The sequence below is a fragment of the Hemibagrus wyckioides genome, linkage group LG11, assembly GCF_019097595.1.
Source record: "Hemibagrus wyckioides isolate EC202008001 linkage group LG11, SWU_Hwy_1.0, whole genome shotgun sequence".
Classification (NCBI taxonomy): Eukaryota; Metazoa; Chordata; class Actinopteri; order Siluriformes; family Bagridae; genus Hemibagrus; species Hemibagrus wyckioides.
In genome coordinates this window covers 14,937,685-14,955,993 of record NC_080720.1, presented here as the reverse complement: position 1 = coordinate 14,955,993, position 18,309 = coordinate 14,937,685, and the positions used below count along the sequence as shown (strand labels likewise).

General features: G+C 37.6%; 2 protein-coding genes across 3 annotated transcripts; both read left to right on the top strand.

Annotated features, from left to right (window-relative positions):
* The first annotated feature begins 1,153 nt into the window (after positions 1–1,153).
* Positions 1,154–9,331, top strand: parp3 (poly (ADP-ribose) polymerase family, member 3). 2 transcript variants are annotated; one of them, XM_058403880.1, is made up of 11 exons: positions 1,154–1,308; positions 3,033–3,226; positions 3,561–3,686; positions 5,150–5,329; positions 5,603–5,738; positions 6,118–6,341; positions 6,463–6,618; positions 6,745–6,822; positions 7,002–7,179; positions 7,334–7,477; positions 7,907–9,331. In XM_058403880.1, the coding sequence occupies exons 2-11, from the start codon at positions 3,047–3,049 to the stop codon at positions 8,074–8,076; spliced, it is 1,572 nt and encodes a 523-aa protein (XP_058259863.1). In that variant the 5' UTR covers positions 1,154–1,308; positions 3,033–3,046; the 3' UTR covers positions 8,077–9,331. The 2 variants fall into 2 exon arrangements, with proteins under 2 accessions (XP_058259863.1, XP_058259864.1); XM_058403881.1 differs by having other exon boundaries at positions 1,176–1,303.
* A 1,312-nt stretch (positions 9,332–10,643) lies between these two features.
* On the top strand, positions 10,644–17,668 carry gpr61l (G protein-coupled receptor 61-like). Its single transcript, XM_058402251.1, has 2 exons — positions 10,644–11,021; positions 11,752–17,668. Exon 2 carries the CDS (start codon positions 11,821–11,823, stop codon positions 13,096–13,098), a length of 1,278 nt encoding a protein of 425 aa, XP_058258234.1. The 5' UTR covers positions 10,644–11,021; positions 11,752–11,820; the 3' UTR covers positions 13,099–17,668.
* Positions 17,669–18,309: the final 641 nt, after the last annotated feature.

Here is an 18,309-nt window from a genome sequence, read left to right as displayed (position 1 = left end):
TACACACTAATCTCACAATCTGATAAAAATCAATGCTGTGTTCCAAACCACACAATACACACTAAGCAGAATCTTTTTTTATTAAAAAGCAAAACAAAACACAAACATGCAACTAATAGTGCAGTGACATACTATTTATTACAGCATTACGTAGTTTGGGATGTGGACCAAATATTAGTGACTCATGCTAAGTATAACAGAAGTGTTCAGAGAATAAAATGTAAGCTCTCAGCATGACTGCCAGCAGTAGAGCCAATGCACATTGACTTTTGAACTATGTTCAACCTGCCATATCATAAACAGTGCATAACCTACAGAACAAGCTAGTTACTTAACCTTAATAACCACAAAATAAGGTGTTTGTTTGAAGAAGAGACAGTTGTTCCACAGTCTCCCAGCACCAGTCTGGTAAACATGGCTTTCACTAGGGTGTTGAGGATGCAGAAGATAGGGATAGGTGGAGAGAGACGATTCGCTGTGGAGTCCCCTGAAGGGAAAAGCCGAAAGAAGAAGATGAAGAAAAAAAGAAGAATAGTACCTGAGAGATAGACACACACACGCACACACACACAGTAATTATGTTGGCTTGACAGAGCCCAATATTAGGTTTTCATTATCTTCTTTTTATTTGATTTTTCCCAGTCAAGTTTCTTTATCATTTGGACAGTATGCAAGGACATCATGCAAGGACATCTGCACATTGAAATAATTGTGGGGAGGGTATAGTAAGCTGTTCTTTTAACAAAACATCACACACACACACACACACACACACAGAGAGAGAGAGAGAGAGAGAGAGAGAGATGGCAAGAGGTACAATAAAAAGTATAACATATACTCTACAACATAGTGTGAAAAGAGAAAAAGGAGGAAATAGAAGTGTAAAGTGAAAAAAAGGATTTGGTTATATTTGAGATGCAGATTACCTGTTTACGGATTTAGGAGCACGACAGCCTGCAGGAAAATACTTTCAGTTTTTAGTCTTTTATTCGGCATGTCAGTGACTGAAAACGTGTACTGGATGACAAGTGAAATTGTTCACACTTTGTCATTTCAGTAGTGCGTTCCTCACTTCCGAGTTTTTTTTTTGTTTTGTTTTGTTTTGTTTTGTTTTTGGAGAATGGGACCGTCAGACTTCCAGAATTCCGACTTCCCACCAGGTGGTGGAAATGAACGAGTTCTCCTAGTCGGAATATGGACATGCCCCATGACGTGATTGCAGGATTGTGTTGTGGCTTCACGGGATCCGGAAGTAGCTATAGAAGTGAGATATAAGAAGTGATTTTGACAGCGGTGTGCTCAGGTGAGGTGGGTATTAAAATATTTTACCAAGTTCGTGTGTCTTGCATTACATCATTGCGAAAACGTGGCATTATTGCATGATCGTGTACTGTGTTTGAATGTGATTGCTAACAGCAGTGCTACGCTTCTTCATTAGTGTTCTTCATGTGTTCGGGTCAGCCTGACAAGTTGAAGAGATTTGTTAATATTGTTGTTTTGATCACTCCTTTCATCTGTAAGCAAAATACCTTCTGGTCTACTAGTTAGCAGTGTTGGGGCTTGAACCCCGATCTTTCGGTCAACGACTTGAACACTTGAGCTACCACTGCCACAAACACGTGTTACCATTACTGCTGTTTAAGAGTCATAATAGTAATGCCTTTCATATATTTTGAGAAGGGTCTAGGTCCAATCGAGTCTTTATTGCACAGGTTGATGAAATAGTAGTTGATGTTTACAGCAGTATCCATTGACATCCATTGAGCCAGTACTGAAGACCTGTCCAGACTTGCCTTGCTGCCTCCTGGTCAGAGAAGCACCTCTGACCAGGAGGCAGCAAGGCAAGTCTGGACAGATCTTCAGTACTGGCTCATCTTACAGCTGCTCAAAAGCACTTCCACAATGGCCAGACCTTTACAGTTTAGTTCTGTGAACTCAGCATAATATTGCCCTAAGAGCAAATGACCACTTTCTTTTGGTCAGGGTTGCGGTTACTCTGGAGCCTATCCGGATACACTGCGGCTGTAATCCCCATCCATTGCAGGGCACCATGTATACATTTACACACTTAGTTACACTTCAGAGCAAGTATAACCATTTTATTTACAGACATGTTTTTGGGAATTAGTATGAAACTGGGGAACCTGCAGGTAACCCATGTGGACACAGAAAGAACATGACACTATAGAGACCATAACCTGAGTTTATGATTGAACCTGGGACCCTGGATATGTGAAGCAGCGATGCTAGCCATTAAGTCACCACGGTGTCTGAACATTACCTTAATGGGGTCACTTTTGAAATACATTGCCATTGCAATACCTAAAACATTATGTGTCAGATCTAAGATACGTTTGTCAAAGAATCATTTGCTGTCTGCCTATTGACTTTCATTTATCATTTTTGCAGATTCCTCATTGTATCTAGTGAGACTTACGTCAGAGTGTTTACACCCATGTTTCTCAAAGTGCGGTCTGTAAAGCATAACAATGTGGACTGCAATTTTTCAGTTTTGTTACCAGCCATATCAGAGTTAGTTGTTATATGGCTGGAAAATTAAAACAATAGTCCTCCTCATCCTACTGCTACTAGTAAACTTAACTGGCTCCAATAAATAACCCCACAATTATTGTACACATATTTTGTAAAATAAACCTGGGCTTCCTGAGTGTGGGGTCCCTGACTGTAGAACATTAGAGCACCTCTGGATTAGACATGATGTATAAACTGTGCAGGATGCTAGCATATCACTCACAATAACTGTTAAGAAAGCATGAAGGGCATTTTATATTGCTTATCTAAGGTAAATGCCATCCCCATTATAAAATTTACAGACTAATTGAGGTGAAATTGTATGAACTTTGGTGGAGAGTCTTTCAGTTTCTCACTTCTCACTTCAATCATGCAAGTCTGGGAAAAGAGTAAAGAACAGAGAAGAAGGAAAGACAGGGTGTGTCTCTTGCATCATTAGTCAGAGGGTGAGCTTTCTGGTAAGCTTGCTATAAAACTTATGACTGTCATGGCTGTTCTAGGACAAGAAGAAAGCATGGCGCCAAAAAGAAAGGCAGCATCTACCTCCAAAACAGGTGGAAAGAAGATAAAAGAGGAGCCTAAAGCTCCAGTAAAAGACAAGTTCACCTCTGCTAAAGAAGCTCTGAAGGCCACAGGACCACAGGTTAAGGCCAGCCGGAAACCAGACTGCTTATGTCCCCTCTCAGATGCTGAGGTCAGAATAAATCTTTTCATATTTTGAGGTAAACTTCGGTTTGTAGATGAGTGTATATGAGATGCTTCATTTATCAATCATATGACTTATGAATTATGGGTAAATCTTGGGCCATATTTGTCTTCTCATATGCAAGATGGGTAACGTGCAATATATGCAACTCCCTTATGCAATATTTTGGTGCAATATTTGTAATTGTTTCTTGTGTAATTTATGTTAAGTGTGTATAGTGTGATTTGTGTATCCTGTGTAAAAGTCTAGTAACATAATAATAATAATAATAATAATAATAATAATATTTCTCTATTAAATTTTACATTTTTTGTTTCCACAGGTTCATGAAGACTATGATTGTATGTTGAACCAGACCAACATTGGCAATAATAATAACAAATTTTATGTAATCCAAGTCTTATTATCAGGAGGAGAGTACTATTGCTGGACAAGATGGGGCAGAGTAGTAAGTTGGGTTATTACAATTCTGTTACTAAAAAAGAAAAAGATTTAGAAGAGATTGTAACAAATTTGTGAATGTTACAAGAGTTACATATGAAAGCCTGTTTTTTGAACAAATCCAAATCGACAGGCAATAAACAAAACAAAACAGGCAAAAGATCAGTAACCAGGGAAATCAACAAATCAAAACCGAATCACAAAATGAAAAATCAGAAAACGTAACAAGGTCATACACATGAATCAATCACACAAGAGACAATAAGGCGTGGTAAGTTGCTAAGGAACGCTGTATTCATGTTCCAGTAAATCCTGAAAGCGATCTAGACCCGGAAATGCTAGTACTCAGACAAGGGTTACAGGTCGAGATATTATATAACCTCTGGGTTTTCTATGGCATGGGCGTCCCCGGGGTCATGGAGCTGGCCGGTTGGGGTGTAGTCTGTAGAATTCCTTGATGTGGGTCGAGTCCACGGTGGCTGCAGTGTTGACCCAGGATTGTTCCTCTGGGTGGTAGTTGTCTCAGTCACCCAAATACTGAGTGCAACTTCTTCGATGCCGGGAATCCAGAATGGTGCGTACCAGGTAGGCTGGTGAGCCATCAATGTCAAGAGGTGGTGGTGGCTCATCATTGGAGGGTGGAGTGTTAGCAGGCAGTGGTACCAGTTTAAGGAGGGGGACATGAAATGTAGGGGAGATACGGTATGAAGGCGAAAGGTAACCGGATTGATTTGTTTTATGATGCGAAAAGGACCTTGAAAGGAGCTTGAGTTTGCTTGACCTGGGAGTGCTAGAACTCAGACGAGGGCTGCCTCTGGCGGTTTAGAGGGGGCGTTACAGGTCGGAATGTTACAATAGGTCATATGCTATCTTCGATACTAAATCACCACATACTAAACAGTATGTCGATGCACCACCTTTACTATTCAGGTATTCTAATTAGTGCACAATACACTGTATAGAATGTTTGGGGTGTGCTCCTGAACAGTTCTTGAAAATTGGCTTGAATAAAAATGTTTACACAAACATTAACACACAATTTCCCAAATCTTACAGCTTAAGGCTACAAGATGTCAATTCTAACCTGTCACCCCTGAGACAGCACTGACAGTAAATTTCTCAGCAGCTCAAGAACACCATATAAAAGCATTTTTCTCCAGACCTGAGTCAGCAATCATGGTTTAAGTCTGACATAAAATTAGTCAGGACTCTGTTGGCTTTGAGTGGGAGATGTTTTTACCTCTGTTGATATAACATTACACACAATTTTAGTAGATGAATATAACGGCTTCAAATATTAGATGCTAGGAAATTCCAATTTCCAACTCTTGTAAAAAGAGTTAAGGAAAAAAAAACTACCAAGCTTTAAATTTAAGTTTCTATTTAAATCATAGACTAACATAAAATTTAACTTTAACATAGATTTTCATCATTCTCATATGCTTAATAATCCTTTTTTGTCATGGTCAGGGAGAAGCAGGCCAGAACAACTTAGCTGGACCTTCAACTGTTGATGCTGCCATCAAGAACTTTGAAAAGAAATTCAAAGACAAAACAAAGAACAACTGGAGCGATCGGGATAACTTTGTCTCTCATGCGGGAAAATACACTCTGATTGAGGTGGAAGGAGACCAGGAGGCTGAAGTGAAGGCAAGTCAGAGAATTAAAAAGATACTACTGTCCCCATAAATTACAAAACTGTTTATGTTCTCAGTTAGTACTATAAATATTAGAAAACCGCATTACACTTTGCTAGTGACCACATCCAGGATTAATACCTGGTGTCCAAGATTTCATCTCAGTTTTTAGTAATTCTCCAGAAAAATGACTGGTAGTGTACATAATATACTGCCTTAATACCTTTGTGCAGTGTTTGCATTCTGCATATGCAGAATCATTTATTGTTGATGGTGAATTTTTCAGGTTGATGCTGTAAGCAGCAGACCAGTGGCAGCAAAAAACATTCTGTCTTGCACACTGGACAATGCAACTCAAAGACTCATCAAGCTCATCTTTGACAATGACATGTTCAAGGAAGCCATGGAGGGAATGAACCTGGGTATGATTTCAGCTCAGTCTGTTTGTCTGGTTTAGGGTTTAAAATGCTAGAGAGTTTTCTAAGTAAGCTAGCCTGTACATTCTTTTCAACTAACCCTAGCTGACAACCTAACCATCAGTGCTTGATCATTTCGTCACGGTTCTGGTAGTTTATCTGTGTGTGGGATGTGTTGGGAAAAACTGGTGTTGAACTTGTGGGAAGATATATGGCATAGTGTTTAATTGTTTAGAAATCCTTCAGTAGCATAGGAGGGTTGACTTCTTTAGTCCTGTCTTTGACCCGTCAAGCAACCAGTTTTCCCTCTAAGCATCGCACTTAACCCAAAGGAAGTTGTTTTCAGCTTTTGTATTGCACTGTCTAATTTTGTCCATTTGCACAGACATTAAGAAAATGCCACTGGGGAAGCTGAGCAAGCCACAGATTGCTAAAGGCTTCGAGGCATTAGAAGAGATTGAGGAGGCAATAAAAAGGAAAAGTAATGAAAGCAAGTTAGCAGAGCTTACTTCAAAGTTTTTCACCATTATTCCACATAATTTTGGCCGCAACAGACCCCCTGTCATCAGAGATGATGTCATTCTTCAAAACAAGAAGGAGATGCTTCTGGTAAGATGTGCCATCTATACGCACACCCAGTGCCATTATTTTCACTAGCATATAACTAAACTGTCCAATATGGAAATTTTTCCATGCTGTTTTAATTTTCCCACGCTGTTATTTCTGCTAGGTCTTGGCAGATATAGAGATAGCCCAAAGCCTTAAAGCTGAGTCAGAAAAGGCGAAGCAGGAGATGGTGGAGACGGTTCCTAATCCAATAGACCAGAACTACCAGTCTCTAAAATGCAACCTCATACTCTTGGATAAAAAATCTAATGAATTTAAGGTATACAAGTTTATTTATTTTAAGATTTTGAAGTAAATTTTAGTTTGTTTGTTTTAATACACTGATACACCTTGCTCTGTCTTCAATATTTATGACTGCTGTGTGCCTTTTATGTGTTGTTTTAAGATTATTGAGAAGTACTTAAATGCCACTGGTGAAAGACTCAAAATAGTAGATGTCTGGCAAGTGGACAGAGATAAAGAGGTGAGCTATATCAATATGTTTATATATGTGTTTGCAATAATCTTTTGACACACACAATACTTAGTCAAACTATAAGCCCTCATTCTAATTCGCAGTGAAATCTGTTTGTCACTGTGTATGCGTGTGTGTGTGTATGCATGTGTGTATGCATGTGTGTGTGTGTGTATTTGTCTATGCAGGCGGAGCGCTTCAGGGACAATGATGCTTTGGAAAACCGGAAACTGCTGTGGCATGGTACTAATGTGGCCGTGGTGGCAGCCATTTTGAAAAGTGGTCTACGCATCATGCCACACTCTGGTGGTCGGGTGGGCAGGGGAATTTACTTTGCCTCAGAAAATTCTAAATCTGCTGGTTATGGTGAGGGTCCATTCTTTCTTTGTGTAATAATGTCATAGAAATATCATTAGACTAGGAGACATTTCATAATACTTCAGTTTAAACCTTTTGAATCTAATGCATGAACAACATGGTGTCATATGAATAACCGTAATGTATATGTCCCTTTCCGCAGTCCGAACATCAAAAAATACCGGCATTATGTTTCTGAATGAAGTTGCACTGGGTAAGGAATACACCATCACAAGAGATGACCCAAGCTTAAGGAAGGCTCCTAATGGCTATGACAGTGTGGTAGCACGTGGGACACAAGAACCAGGTCGGTGTTCCTTCAATGTAGAAGTTCCAAAATAATAATTATAAAATCTTTTGCCAGTAGTGATCAGATTGTAATTTAACATAGAGCATAAATTGTAAAAAAAAAAAAAAAAAAAAAAAAAGAAAGAAAGAAAGAAATGGAAAAAAAGTCAATATTTCATGTTACAACGGTTTTCTTAAAAATAAAAACAGTAGTTTTGAAGTTTTATTAGCTGATAGTTTTATTTAAGTAACTAGGAGAATATGCCACAGTTCATCTGAAGACTCAGTAACACACTCTTTTTTTTTGGATGCAGTCAAATTTTGTTAACAAAAGACTTTAGCACAGCATTGCTAACACAAACTAACACAACTAAGCATGATTCTTTTGTCAAAAACCAAACTTTATTAACCATTATTAACATTATTGGTAATCATTTGTACTGCTCAGATCCCTCAAAAGACATCTTCCTTAAGCTGGATGGAAAGGATGTTGCTGTGCCACAAGGCAAAGCCATACCTCAACCTCAGTACAAAGACAGCAGCTTCTACAGCAGTGAGTACCTTATTTACAGGGAGAATCAGTGTCGCATCCGCTACCTGCTGGAGCTCTGCTTCTAACTTCTGCTACAAGGGGATTGGCAAAAGATACCAAAAACACAACACTCTGCTAAAAACACAAGTTTATAAACTACACAGATTTGATTTTGTGTGTTTTATTTCATAGTCAACCAAAGTTTATCAAGAGTCTGATTTGCTGAGATGTTCAGCATAAGTTCATTTGACTCAATAAGGCCCTCAGTAAATTCTTTTTTTTTTTTCATTTCCAGAAGCGTTTTCAAATAACAAACACATTTTTTACATTTGAAAGACATTTTGCTAAGTCTGGTTGTTTTTCTGCCTTTGTTCAAGGCGAATTTGGATTACCTTCCTTTTATTCTAGAATCTGTTTGAATGGTTTTCTGTATAGCCATTACAGCTGAATAGTGCACTTTCTAAAAATATTCCATGTTAAATTTCTCTGGAATTTCCATTTATTCTGTTCGACTTTTCTGTATCGGTTTTCTATCCTGAATTTCTTTCCATCTTCTTTGAAGTTTTAGGTTATATACACAATCATTTTACTGGTGTGTGTGTGGGGGGGGGTTTGTTTTTTTTTAAATTCATGCATCCATTCATGCTAGTAGAATTATGTGCAGAAAGAAAGGGCCTTTATTCTTCTTGGAATAAATATTAGGACTGTTATAATAAAAGCAAAAATAAATAAATACATAAATAAATGGAAGGAAATGCTAATACATTTAAAGCATTTATTTTTAAACCTAACTTTTAAGGAGCTACTCAGTGCAATGTAGAAAATCTTTATAAACTGATGAACGATAAGATAAAATTAATTCTAAGAAAAAACAACATAGTATCTGATCACACTGACTTTTCTGAATGAGTCTCAGTCCTTCCAAATGTATCAGACCCCAATACTCCTTTAAAAACTTTGCCCAGGAGTCCACTGTCTTATTTGTTCTTTAAAATGTTATGAGTTTGTATTTGGCCATTTTTATATATATATATATATATATAATACATGATATATTAATAACAAACATAATTGACTACAATGTTTTTGTTTTTGAAAGTGTGCTTTAAGCTGAAGTTTATTATGCAGCCTGCATTATTGCACTATAGACTTAACATGAATAATGTTATCTCTAATGCTTGCTTGATATCCAAGATATTGCCTAGTTTAAATGCACTTTGTTATAATAACTGATTTTGAAGAAATGTTAAGCTCTCAAGAGTGCCTTGAATAAATGTCTTGCTGTGTGGTAACTCAACAGGTGGAAAATAAATAATTGTGCTTAAATCTAGACTTGTGTTTTTTTTACTAAACAGTATCCAGTAGGTGTCGCTGTTGAAAGTTGCCTCAAATTGATCACATATTGGCCCATACGCTTAGAGACTGTTTGGTTTTTACCACTTGTAACCTCTGTAGTAGCTCACAAAGCTTCTAGTGTTTGGTTAATATATACTATCATAGTAGTTTCTTTCACATATCTAATATCTATATTGCTGAGCTCCAAGACAGGCTTTGCAGAACTCTGATAATTCAGTTACTCTGTTTATCACCAAACCTGCACCCCTCTATTCTGCACCATACTCCCTTCAAAACTCTAGCCTTGACTGGACCCACCATCCCTCAAGCTACATCAAGACTGTTTAATGTTCTGACACCCAGATGGTGGAATGAACTGTCACTTCATCTAACACTTGAATGAACACTTATATATATTTTACATTTAAAAATACAATTTTCTTTGCTGTTCTAACCCCATTCTAGGAGATTTTACCTGGCTGGGATTCTCAGACATTTATGTGTTGAACATGTTTTTTAGAGACTACAAAGGACTTTAAATGTCTCCCTGGATAAGAAAATTATATTATATATATGTATATATATATATATATACACAAAGACATATATTTGCATATGCATATCTGACACTTGACTTTCAAGTTGTTTTCGTTTGTGATTTCTACCATTTAATTTTCCCTACTTTTCCCTATCTATTCTTAACTATATCCCCTATTTTTCATGTCCACACTTTAATTTTAAATTTTTCTTTTTGTACTCTTTCTTTTTATGTAAGACAGTTGTAAAAAGCATTTCACTACATGTCGTACTGTGTATGATTTCGTATGTGACCAATAAAATTTGAATTTTAACTTGTCTTACAAACAAATATATTTGACTAAAATGTGTGCTCTATCAAATCTTAGGGACTCCATGTGTCCCTAGTCAAGATCCTTCAACCAGTCAGACTACTTTCTTGCTTGGTCATTCTTTAATGTGCTGTATTTTAACCTGCACAAAAACCTGCGTTTGGATGTTATGTTGTGTTTAGATTTTTATAAGGAATTGTAGTGAGACTGTGTATCATTGAAAACCCTGGCATGTGACAACAAATGATAATGAATATATATGGTTGTTATATAAATATGGTTTACTTTAACTTAGCAATCAATACATTTTTAAAGTGAGTTAAATATTGATTCCTGTGATCGGGTGTATAGTAGGACCCAGGGGAGTACTGCCACTTCTGAGGACAGAGGAGCATGTGTCTGTTTCAAAGAGGAAGGGGGGGGGGGGGTTGGGGGGGGTTACATGGAATACAATGTGTGACAGTCACAGCCCTACACACACACAAAGAGAGGGAGAGAGAGCATCATATTAAGACACCAACTTAAGTGGTGCATGTATTGATGAACAGTGGTGGAGGCAAGCAGAAGAGAAGGTGGCTTTCTCTCCTCTCACCTGGGCCCCGAGGAAGACTAAACTGTAACTGTTCCACATCTTAGTACTTGGATCTGATGTTAAAAAATTCTTCCCAATAGACACAAGCTGGATAACACATCTGGAAGGAGAGAGGTGAGAGAGTGTGAGCATCACGTGCTTTGGATAATGTTGACTTACCCGAAGCAGCAAGCAGTCTGTGATCTAGACCACTTTAGGAAAGAAGTGGATTCTGCTGTGCTCTCTGGGTGAATAAAAACAACAATGGTTCCTGCAGGTATGCTATTTCCTTTATTTGTGTATTTCTTAATTAAGAAAAACACACTACTTTTGAAAGTGATTGATTACCTGAACGCTCAGCTGGAGCTTGTTATGGTTGAGCCATGAGAAAAACAAAATGAAACTGAAAATATTTGCTTTAATCAACTCTTAATTTACATTAGCTTGAAAAACAGGAGCATGCTGCCACTGCATTTGATTGAATTAATTAGTTTTATTCAGGTTAAATGTAGTCAGTGTATCTGTGAAGTGTGGGATGGACCTGTGTAATTTACATAGGAAAACAAAACAGCTACATTGATAGAGGACAATGAATAAGCCCTATATCCAGGCTGAGATAAAAGACAAATTACATGTCAATACATCTATATTTTTTGCCATCATTAATGCAATGATAAAGATGTCCAGGTTTTGTAATGGTCAAATGAAATGAAATATGAGGATTATTAATTGTGGCTAAGACTCTTTAAACTTGGATTTTGCACATAATTTAAGGGATATTCCTCATGATGCATAATGTATCATATTACATTACAATACCATAGAAATGCATATAATAGAAGTAACAATGCACTATTTTAATGTCTATTTAATACTACATTATATTATGAAAAAAAAAAACATTTAAGCATTTTACATTTCCATAATATATGAAGTATATTTGTGTAAAAATAGCTGCACCACATGATACAATAGCTATCCTACTGTTTTCTTTTGTTCTTTTTTAGAGCTTCAAATCAGAGGAAATCCAATACTTGGCGATGTTGGATCTTGACTTGGCATACAAACTGTGAACTATGGAGAAAGCTGGGCCAGGATTCCTGACCAATCACACAACTCCAAATGATACATCTAGCCAATGGAGACCCACAAAGCCTACCCCACCAAGCATGGAGGAAGTCATCCACTCCGATTCCCAAATTAAACATCTAGTGGGCTTATTCGGCATGGTGACCCTTAACCTTGCAGCCCTGCTTGGCAACACTGGAGTTATTTTGGCCATTGCCCGAGCTCCACACACAAAGAAATATGCATTTGTATGCCATCTTTGTGCAGTGGATTTGCTTTGTGCTATATTACTGATGCCTCTCGGAATAGTATCGAGCTCTCCGTTCTTCAGTACTGTGACATTTACGGTCCTGGAGTGCCAAGTCTACATCTTTCTCAACGTGTTTCTGGTCTGTGCCTCTATTCTTACTGTAACTGCCATTAGTGTGGAACGCTACTATTACATAGTTCATCCTATGCGCTATGAGGTAAAGATGACAATACACCTGGCTGTTGGAGTTATGGTATTAATTTGGGTGAAATCTTTGCTTTTGGCGCTTGTTACCTTACTGGGTTGGCCAGCCTATGGAAATCAAAGCTCCATTGCAGCTACCCATTGCTCTCTGCACTGGAGTCATAGTCGTCTCAGGAAAGCCTTTGCCATTCTTTTCAGTATGGTGTGTTTTCTAGTTCCTGCAGTCGTGATTTTTGCTGTATACTGTAGCGTCTACAAGGTGGCACGCTCAGCCGCAAGACAGCACGTACCCATGGCCCCCTGGCCCCCTAACCCTGCTAAGTGTCGCTCAGATTCCATTAACAGTCAGACTACCATCATCACTACTACACGGAGTCTGCCTCAGAGACTGTCCCCTGAGAGGGTATTTGGAGGAGGAAAGGCTGCTCTCACACTTGTAGTTATTGTAGGGCAGTTCCTGCTGTGCTGGCTTCCATACTTCAGTTTCCACCTTCACATGTCCATCACAGCACCACTCCAGAGTCCAGGAGACATTGAGGAGATAATCACCTGGTTGGCGTACTCCTCATTTGCAGTGAACCCATTTTTCTATGGATTGCTCAACAGGCAGATTCGAGAGGAACTCATAAAGCTGAGGAAGTGCTGTGCATCCAACAGGCCTGTGGAATTTGGAGGCTCTAGTCATGAAGGTTCCATCCAGGAGAACTTCCTGCAGTTCTTGCAGAGGACCAGCATCAAGACTGAGCCCACCAGGTCCAGCTGTGCCAACTCCAGCCCTAGAAATACCCTGGACCATGGTGTCAGGATACCTGGACAGATCCCAGAGGAGTGACTAAGTCTCTGAACATGTGCATTTTCTCATATCATATCATGGTATAAAAAGTGGGACATCTGGTATGTTTGTGTTGTACTAGATGAGTGTTACATTTAAACTAAACTAAATTTAACTAAGCCATATTAATGCTGATGGATATAATTATCAGCCCATATAATGGTACCATTTTGTTGTGCAATGGATGTGGTAATAGGGATGTCTGAAGTGGAGTCATTTAAATTTATTAGAATTCATTCATTTATTTATTTTTATTTAGAATCTCGGGCACTTTATGATCATCACCTATACTTTGAATCTAAAGGCAATAACAATAATTCAGTATTCAAGTCAACAGTTTTTAGATAATAACATAGCTTACAAGACATTTTTTAAAAAGAAATGAACAATATAAATCTAAATGAGAAATTGTGTTTTCATATTATTTTCATAATAGGGTGACATTAACAGAATAGACATCAGTCTTCCAGTAAAGCTAAGGAGGCTCCTGTATAGCTTGCTAATTCCATCTGCACATCACCATGGAAATGTGGTGAGTCTTGCATAGCAACAGGCACTTTTGAGCTCAGGTCTGCCTGCAAATTGTATAAAATAGTGTCCTGTATTAGCTTTTCAGCCAAGCTAAGCAGCAATAATGCATTACGTGCAACTCACCATTATTACCACTATTGCACATTCACTTTATTGTACCTGGGTACGGAAAAGCAGCTTTTGCTATTTCTATCTAAATGCATTTATTACACAGAAACACAGAGCCATGCTGGTCTGAAGCACTAAAAATCATTACCACGGAACAAAAGTGCTCAGGCAGAGATAACAGTGTGAGTTTTATGGGCTTTTTGCTGTTTGTGTAGGACCATTACAAACAAAGAGCAAAAATCAGGAGCAGGCTGGTTTGTTCACAGCAAACAGGAACAAAACCTGGGGTTACATGTAGCTACAAGTGTGTAATGCATAATAATGGTGCAGTATACTATATGAGTGGTGTGATGTGTGAGCAAATGAATGGTTGCATGATGCATGTAAAGATACACACTCTCACACATGCAAAACATTTTTCCAAAAGTTTTGTTTTATTGTTTTTTGTTTTTTTAATTTATCATATACCTAGTTTTACACTATTTTTAATTGATGACCATTGTGTTAGAAATGACTATTTCTAAATCTTCATTAGACATTCACTAGATAGTGACCTTACCTGCAACTTCAACCAATGAGCCAACCATCAGGGCTGACCAAGGCAGAGAAAAGTGACAGGATGAGAGAGCAAGTGAACAAGAGACCGATGCACAAGTGATGATTAGGGATTTATAAACTTGAGTGTCTCTGTCTTGATCAAAACAAGGCCAGAACAAAACAAAATCTGAAAGGATTTAGAGATGCTGAGGTAAAGATTAAAGGGAAATGATTAAAGAGGGGTGGGGAGGGGACGGCACCCAACAGCCCTTTGTTTCTCTTTGAATGTTGGATGGAGGGAGAATGAGTGGCAGTAATCTGTGTTAGTGTGCTCATAGACCTCATGCATCTAGTGCCTATGTATATAGCAAGCAAAAATAATTTCGTTTTGAACCTTACAAATAAAAATAAAATAAAATAATAGTGCATTAATGAGGGCAGGGCAAATACCTAGGTGGCCTGTAAGTGACTAGAGTATCACACAATGGACTTGCACATTGACAGCACAAAAAATGATTACACAGATGTGTACTTTAGTTGCAGCAATGCATGAAGTAGTAATTAAATCTATCTATCTATCTATCTATCTATCTATCTATCTATCTATCTATCTATCTATCTATCTATCTATCTATCTATCTATCTATCTATCTATCTATCTATGTTACATTTAAGCAACACTTAGGACAATTAGAACAAGCAGAGAGATGGGGTAAGGACTGAAATCAGTGCTGTTCAAAGTGGTGCACAAGAGCAGGGAGACAGCGTAGGAAGATTGTAGATGAAAGAGTGGTGGAGGAGTATGGAGGCCAGGAAGAAACAATGAGGTGTATCTGTTCAAGTACTTAACGCATTAAGAAAAGAAAAAGCTGGAACCGAGTCATATTCAGTGTGTGTTACTGAGGCATTAGACAGGTTAGAATGTTACCAAATGTTGCCTGTATTGTGGGTGACATTAATAATGTTAAAACTGTAAATGTAAACCATAAAAATGATCCACATTAAGAAACATTTGTTTCAGGTAGAAGACGTTATTTTAACTACTGTACTCATTTTCAGAAAATACCCCTAATATGAATTACCTAATGTAATTTTCTCCTCCCTTTTTTTAACCATACAACAATAACATCTAGGGTGTGTCTCAATTTTTAATGTTTTCGATGGTACCACGAATAAAGAATTTTAAAGTATTTTACATATAGAAATTGATTCATCATTTCTTTTAGTACATGTGAAAAGCTAATTAGTTTCGATTAATGTAGCAGTCCCTGCTTCAGCCCATGCTGTCTACCTGCAGCAGATCTTTCCTGGAAAAAACTTGTCTATTGTCCCAACAATCTTGAAGTATTTTACAAAATACATCCTCTACTGCACTGACATCCGCATCTGGCACTGGTTTATAACGGCATACTATAGAACACTATCTTAATGGGTCCAAAGGTTGGAGAATAAGGGGAAATTCTGTGAGCTAGTGCATATAAGGAAGACTGCGTCACTGAGAATTGTGATTTTCCATGAGTTGCAGTAAATAAATGTTGAACTAAGCGCTTCACTAAAGCCTATACTTTACAAGGGGCCTTACAATGTTAGACAAGCACAGCTACTGTATACCACAAACACTTTTTACTTTTACAGATGTCTTAATTGCTTCACTGTTGTGAACTAAAATGCAACTTGAAATGCAAATTCATTAATACAGTTCTATGCATTTAAAAAGTCAATTATTTAATGCATTTTCTTGCATTTGTTTATCATCATCATAATACTGCCTTTTTTAAATTGGGCATTAGTTAGCAATGCCATTGATTACCAGATTCATTAGTAATTGTCTTTCTGGTTAGGCAGAATTAGTGTTGGTGAGCAAGACATTTCTTTAAACAATTAAGCAGATTTCTTTATGTTAATGATACAAAATGAATCAAAGTGATTATTTGTGTCACTTTTGTTGTATAACAATTATTAATGTGTCTCGTATCATCATATGGCCTGAATATACCCTTGTGTACAGGACTGCTGGACAGTTCCCTGCCAGAACACCAGAGGATGGTCTCGCAGGGGTTTGCTTACGTTATTGTTATTCTCCCATGTGCTTCTGTTTATGTTTTGTGTTTGAAACCCCCTGACTCCACAGCGCACATACCTATCCCTTATGTCTCACAAATTACTTTCCCTATATATACCTGCTGTATTGTGCTTGTTTTTTTTTGGCTGAGTACTTGTCTCTTTTTTTTATCTGGTTTTCGCCTGGCTTCTGCTGTTTGTTTTCTGCTGCTTATTTTCTGCTTTGTGATGTTATTTCAGTTGCCTACTTTTCCCTAGTGTTTCCATGTGTCTGTAGTTTTGTTATTTTCTTAACAAATCCCCAGTTTGTCATTTTATCCCTGCACTTGGGGCTGGGTTTTTTACCCATGGAGGCACCCAATTTCTGAGACTCTGATCACATTTTTACTGAAACAAAATTAGGAGTTGCTAGTTTAAATTTGTTTGAGTATGCCTTTTAATGCTCAATAATACGTGTCTGCTTTGAGTGCCTTGACACTAAAGAAAATGCACTTGCATCCCCTGAGGAGATGCTTAACAGTTACAGGATATAACAAATAGCAGTTATGTATATTGTTGATAAATATGTATGTGTGTTGGTAAATATGCTAATCACTATCAACCCATTATGTATGTCTTGTTTGAGGTCATTAAAAAAAGTGTTAACACATGTCACATTGGTACAGTGGAAGTGGTCCAGGCTTTAAGGGCAAGTTCACAAAAACTTACCAATCATCAAAAGAAATGCTATACAGAAATATGTAATAGAGATATGTCACCAGATTTAAAAATATGCCCTTGACAGTGGGCTGGTTGACCCTTCTGCAGTTAACATATTGGAAATCAATCAAATCAGATCAGTGACTACTGAACACTTTGTCCAGACATGGTATTGTTTACAGTTTCATCATCGACAACCACCACACAAAGAGGTGCAAGACCAAAACCAATAGGCTTTATTGACTGCTGAAGTCTAGTCACTGCTAGAGAAACAGTAGAGATTGTACATGAGTCAGATTGCCTTTGGAGTTACATATTTGATTTTTACTGATATTTACTAATTCCAAAAAAGGATGTGTAACCTAAAGTCCACTGGGTGAATTGAAGGCAGACCAAAATGTGCTTTCTTTTCAAAAAACCTTTGACTTGCACTATGGCCAATTAAAAAAAAAAAATGCCCTGAGGAGTGTCATTGGAGAATGTTTGTAAATGTTATGTTATCACACTTGGGTGTTCTGTGGTGAATTTGAAGGACTTTTGCCCAGGATCTGTATCTGACCCTGAATAATTCATATCCTCAATAATAAACAGCATTGGTACTTTAAATGATTCTCTTCCTCAGTAGAGTATCATCGTCAAGTATGATTAGTATCTGTGTTTAGGAGTAATTCACACATGCACTAGGGTACAGTGTTAATAGACTGACCCTCATTAGAGTACAGTACTAATAGACTGTTTGATTCATCAGTATAAAGTAATGTTAATATATCAGTGTTTTCCTACATTGAAAAAAAAGGTCAGTACTGTTGTGATTCTTAAAAGTACATTTGGATCTTACTGACCGGGTACCAGTACAGTACAAGTAGAGTAACAAGACTTTATATCATCCTCACCAAGATTCAGCAACACATCGTCCTCAAGAGGGAGCAATTTCAACATTCAGAGGACTTGTTTTGGAAAGAACTCGCCCTAGGTGGTGCTCCTCTTAATTGTAGGAAAACAATAATATTCAATATGTAACCTATGGAATCATACAATCTCAATCACAATTCAGTTTACTGTTGTTACATGACTTAAACATTTTAACAGCTACTTTATGTCCGCAGCTTAAGGTGATTAGTTACAAGTATATGTTTCTGAGTAAAGTCTAGACGTATTTTAATATGGCATCTAGGTAACATCATGTTGAACACATTATGAGGTTTTCTATATAATGGATTATAATATTATCAGGAATAGAATATCAAATTTGGAGAAAAAAATATCCATTTGGAT

Excerpts from the sequence above, each read along its gene's own strand:
- gpr61l (XM_058402251.1), top strand. The coding sequence starts at position 11,821 with ATGGAGAAAGCTGGGCCAGGATTCCTGACCAATCACACAACTCCAAAT.
- parp3 (XM_058403880.1), top strand. The coding sequence starts at position 3,047 with ATGGCGCCAAAAAGAAAGGCAGCATCTACCTCCAAAACAGGTGGAAAG. Across the intron at positions 5,330-5,602 it reads ACCAGGAGGCTGAAGTGAAG|GTTGATGCTGTAAGCAGCAG; the intron begins GCAAGTCAGAGA and ends TGAATTTTTCAG. Across the intron at positions 6,619-6,744 it reads AAAAATCTAATGAATTTAAG|ATTATTGAGAAGTACTTAAA; the intron begins GTATACAAGTTT and ends TGTTGTTTTAAG.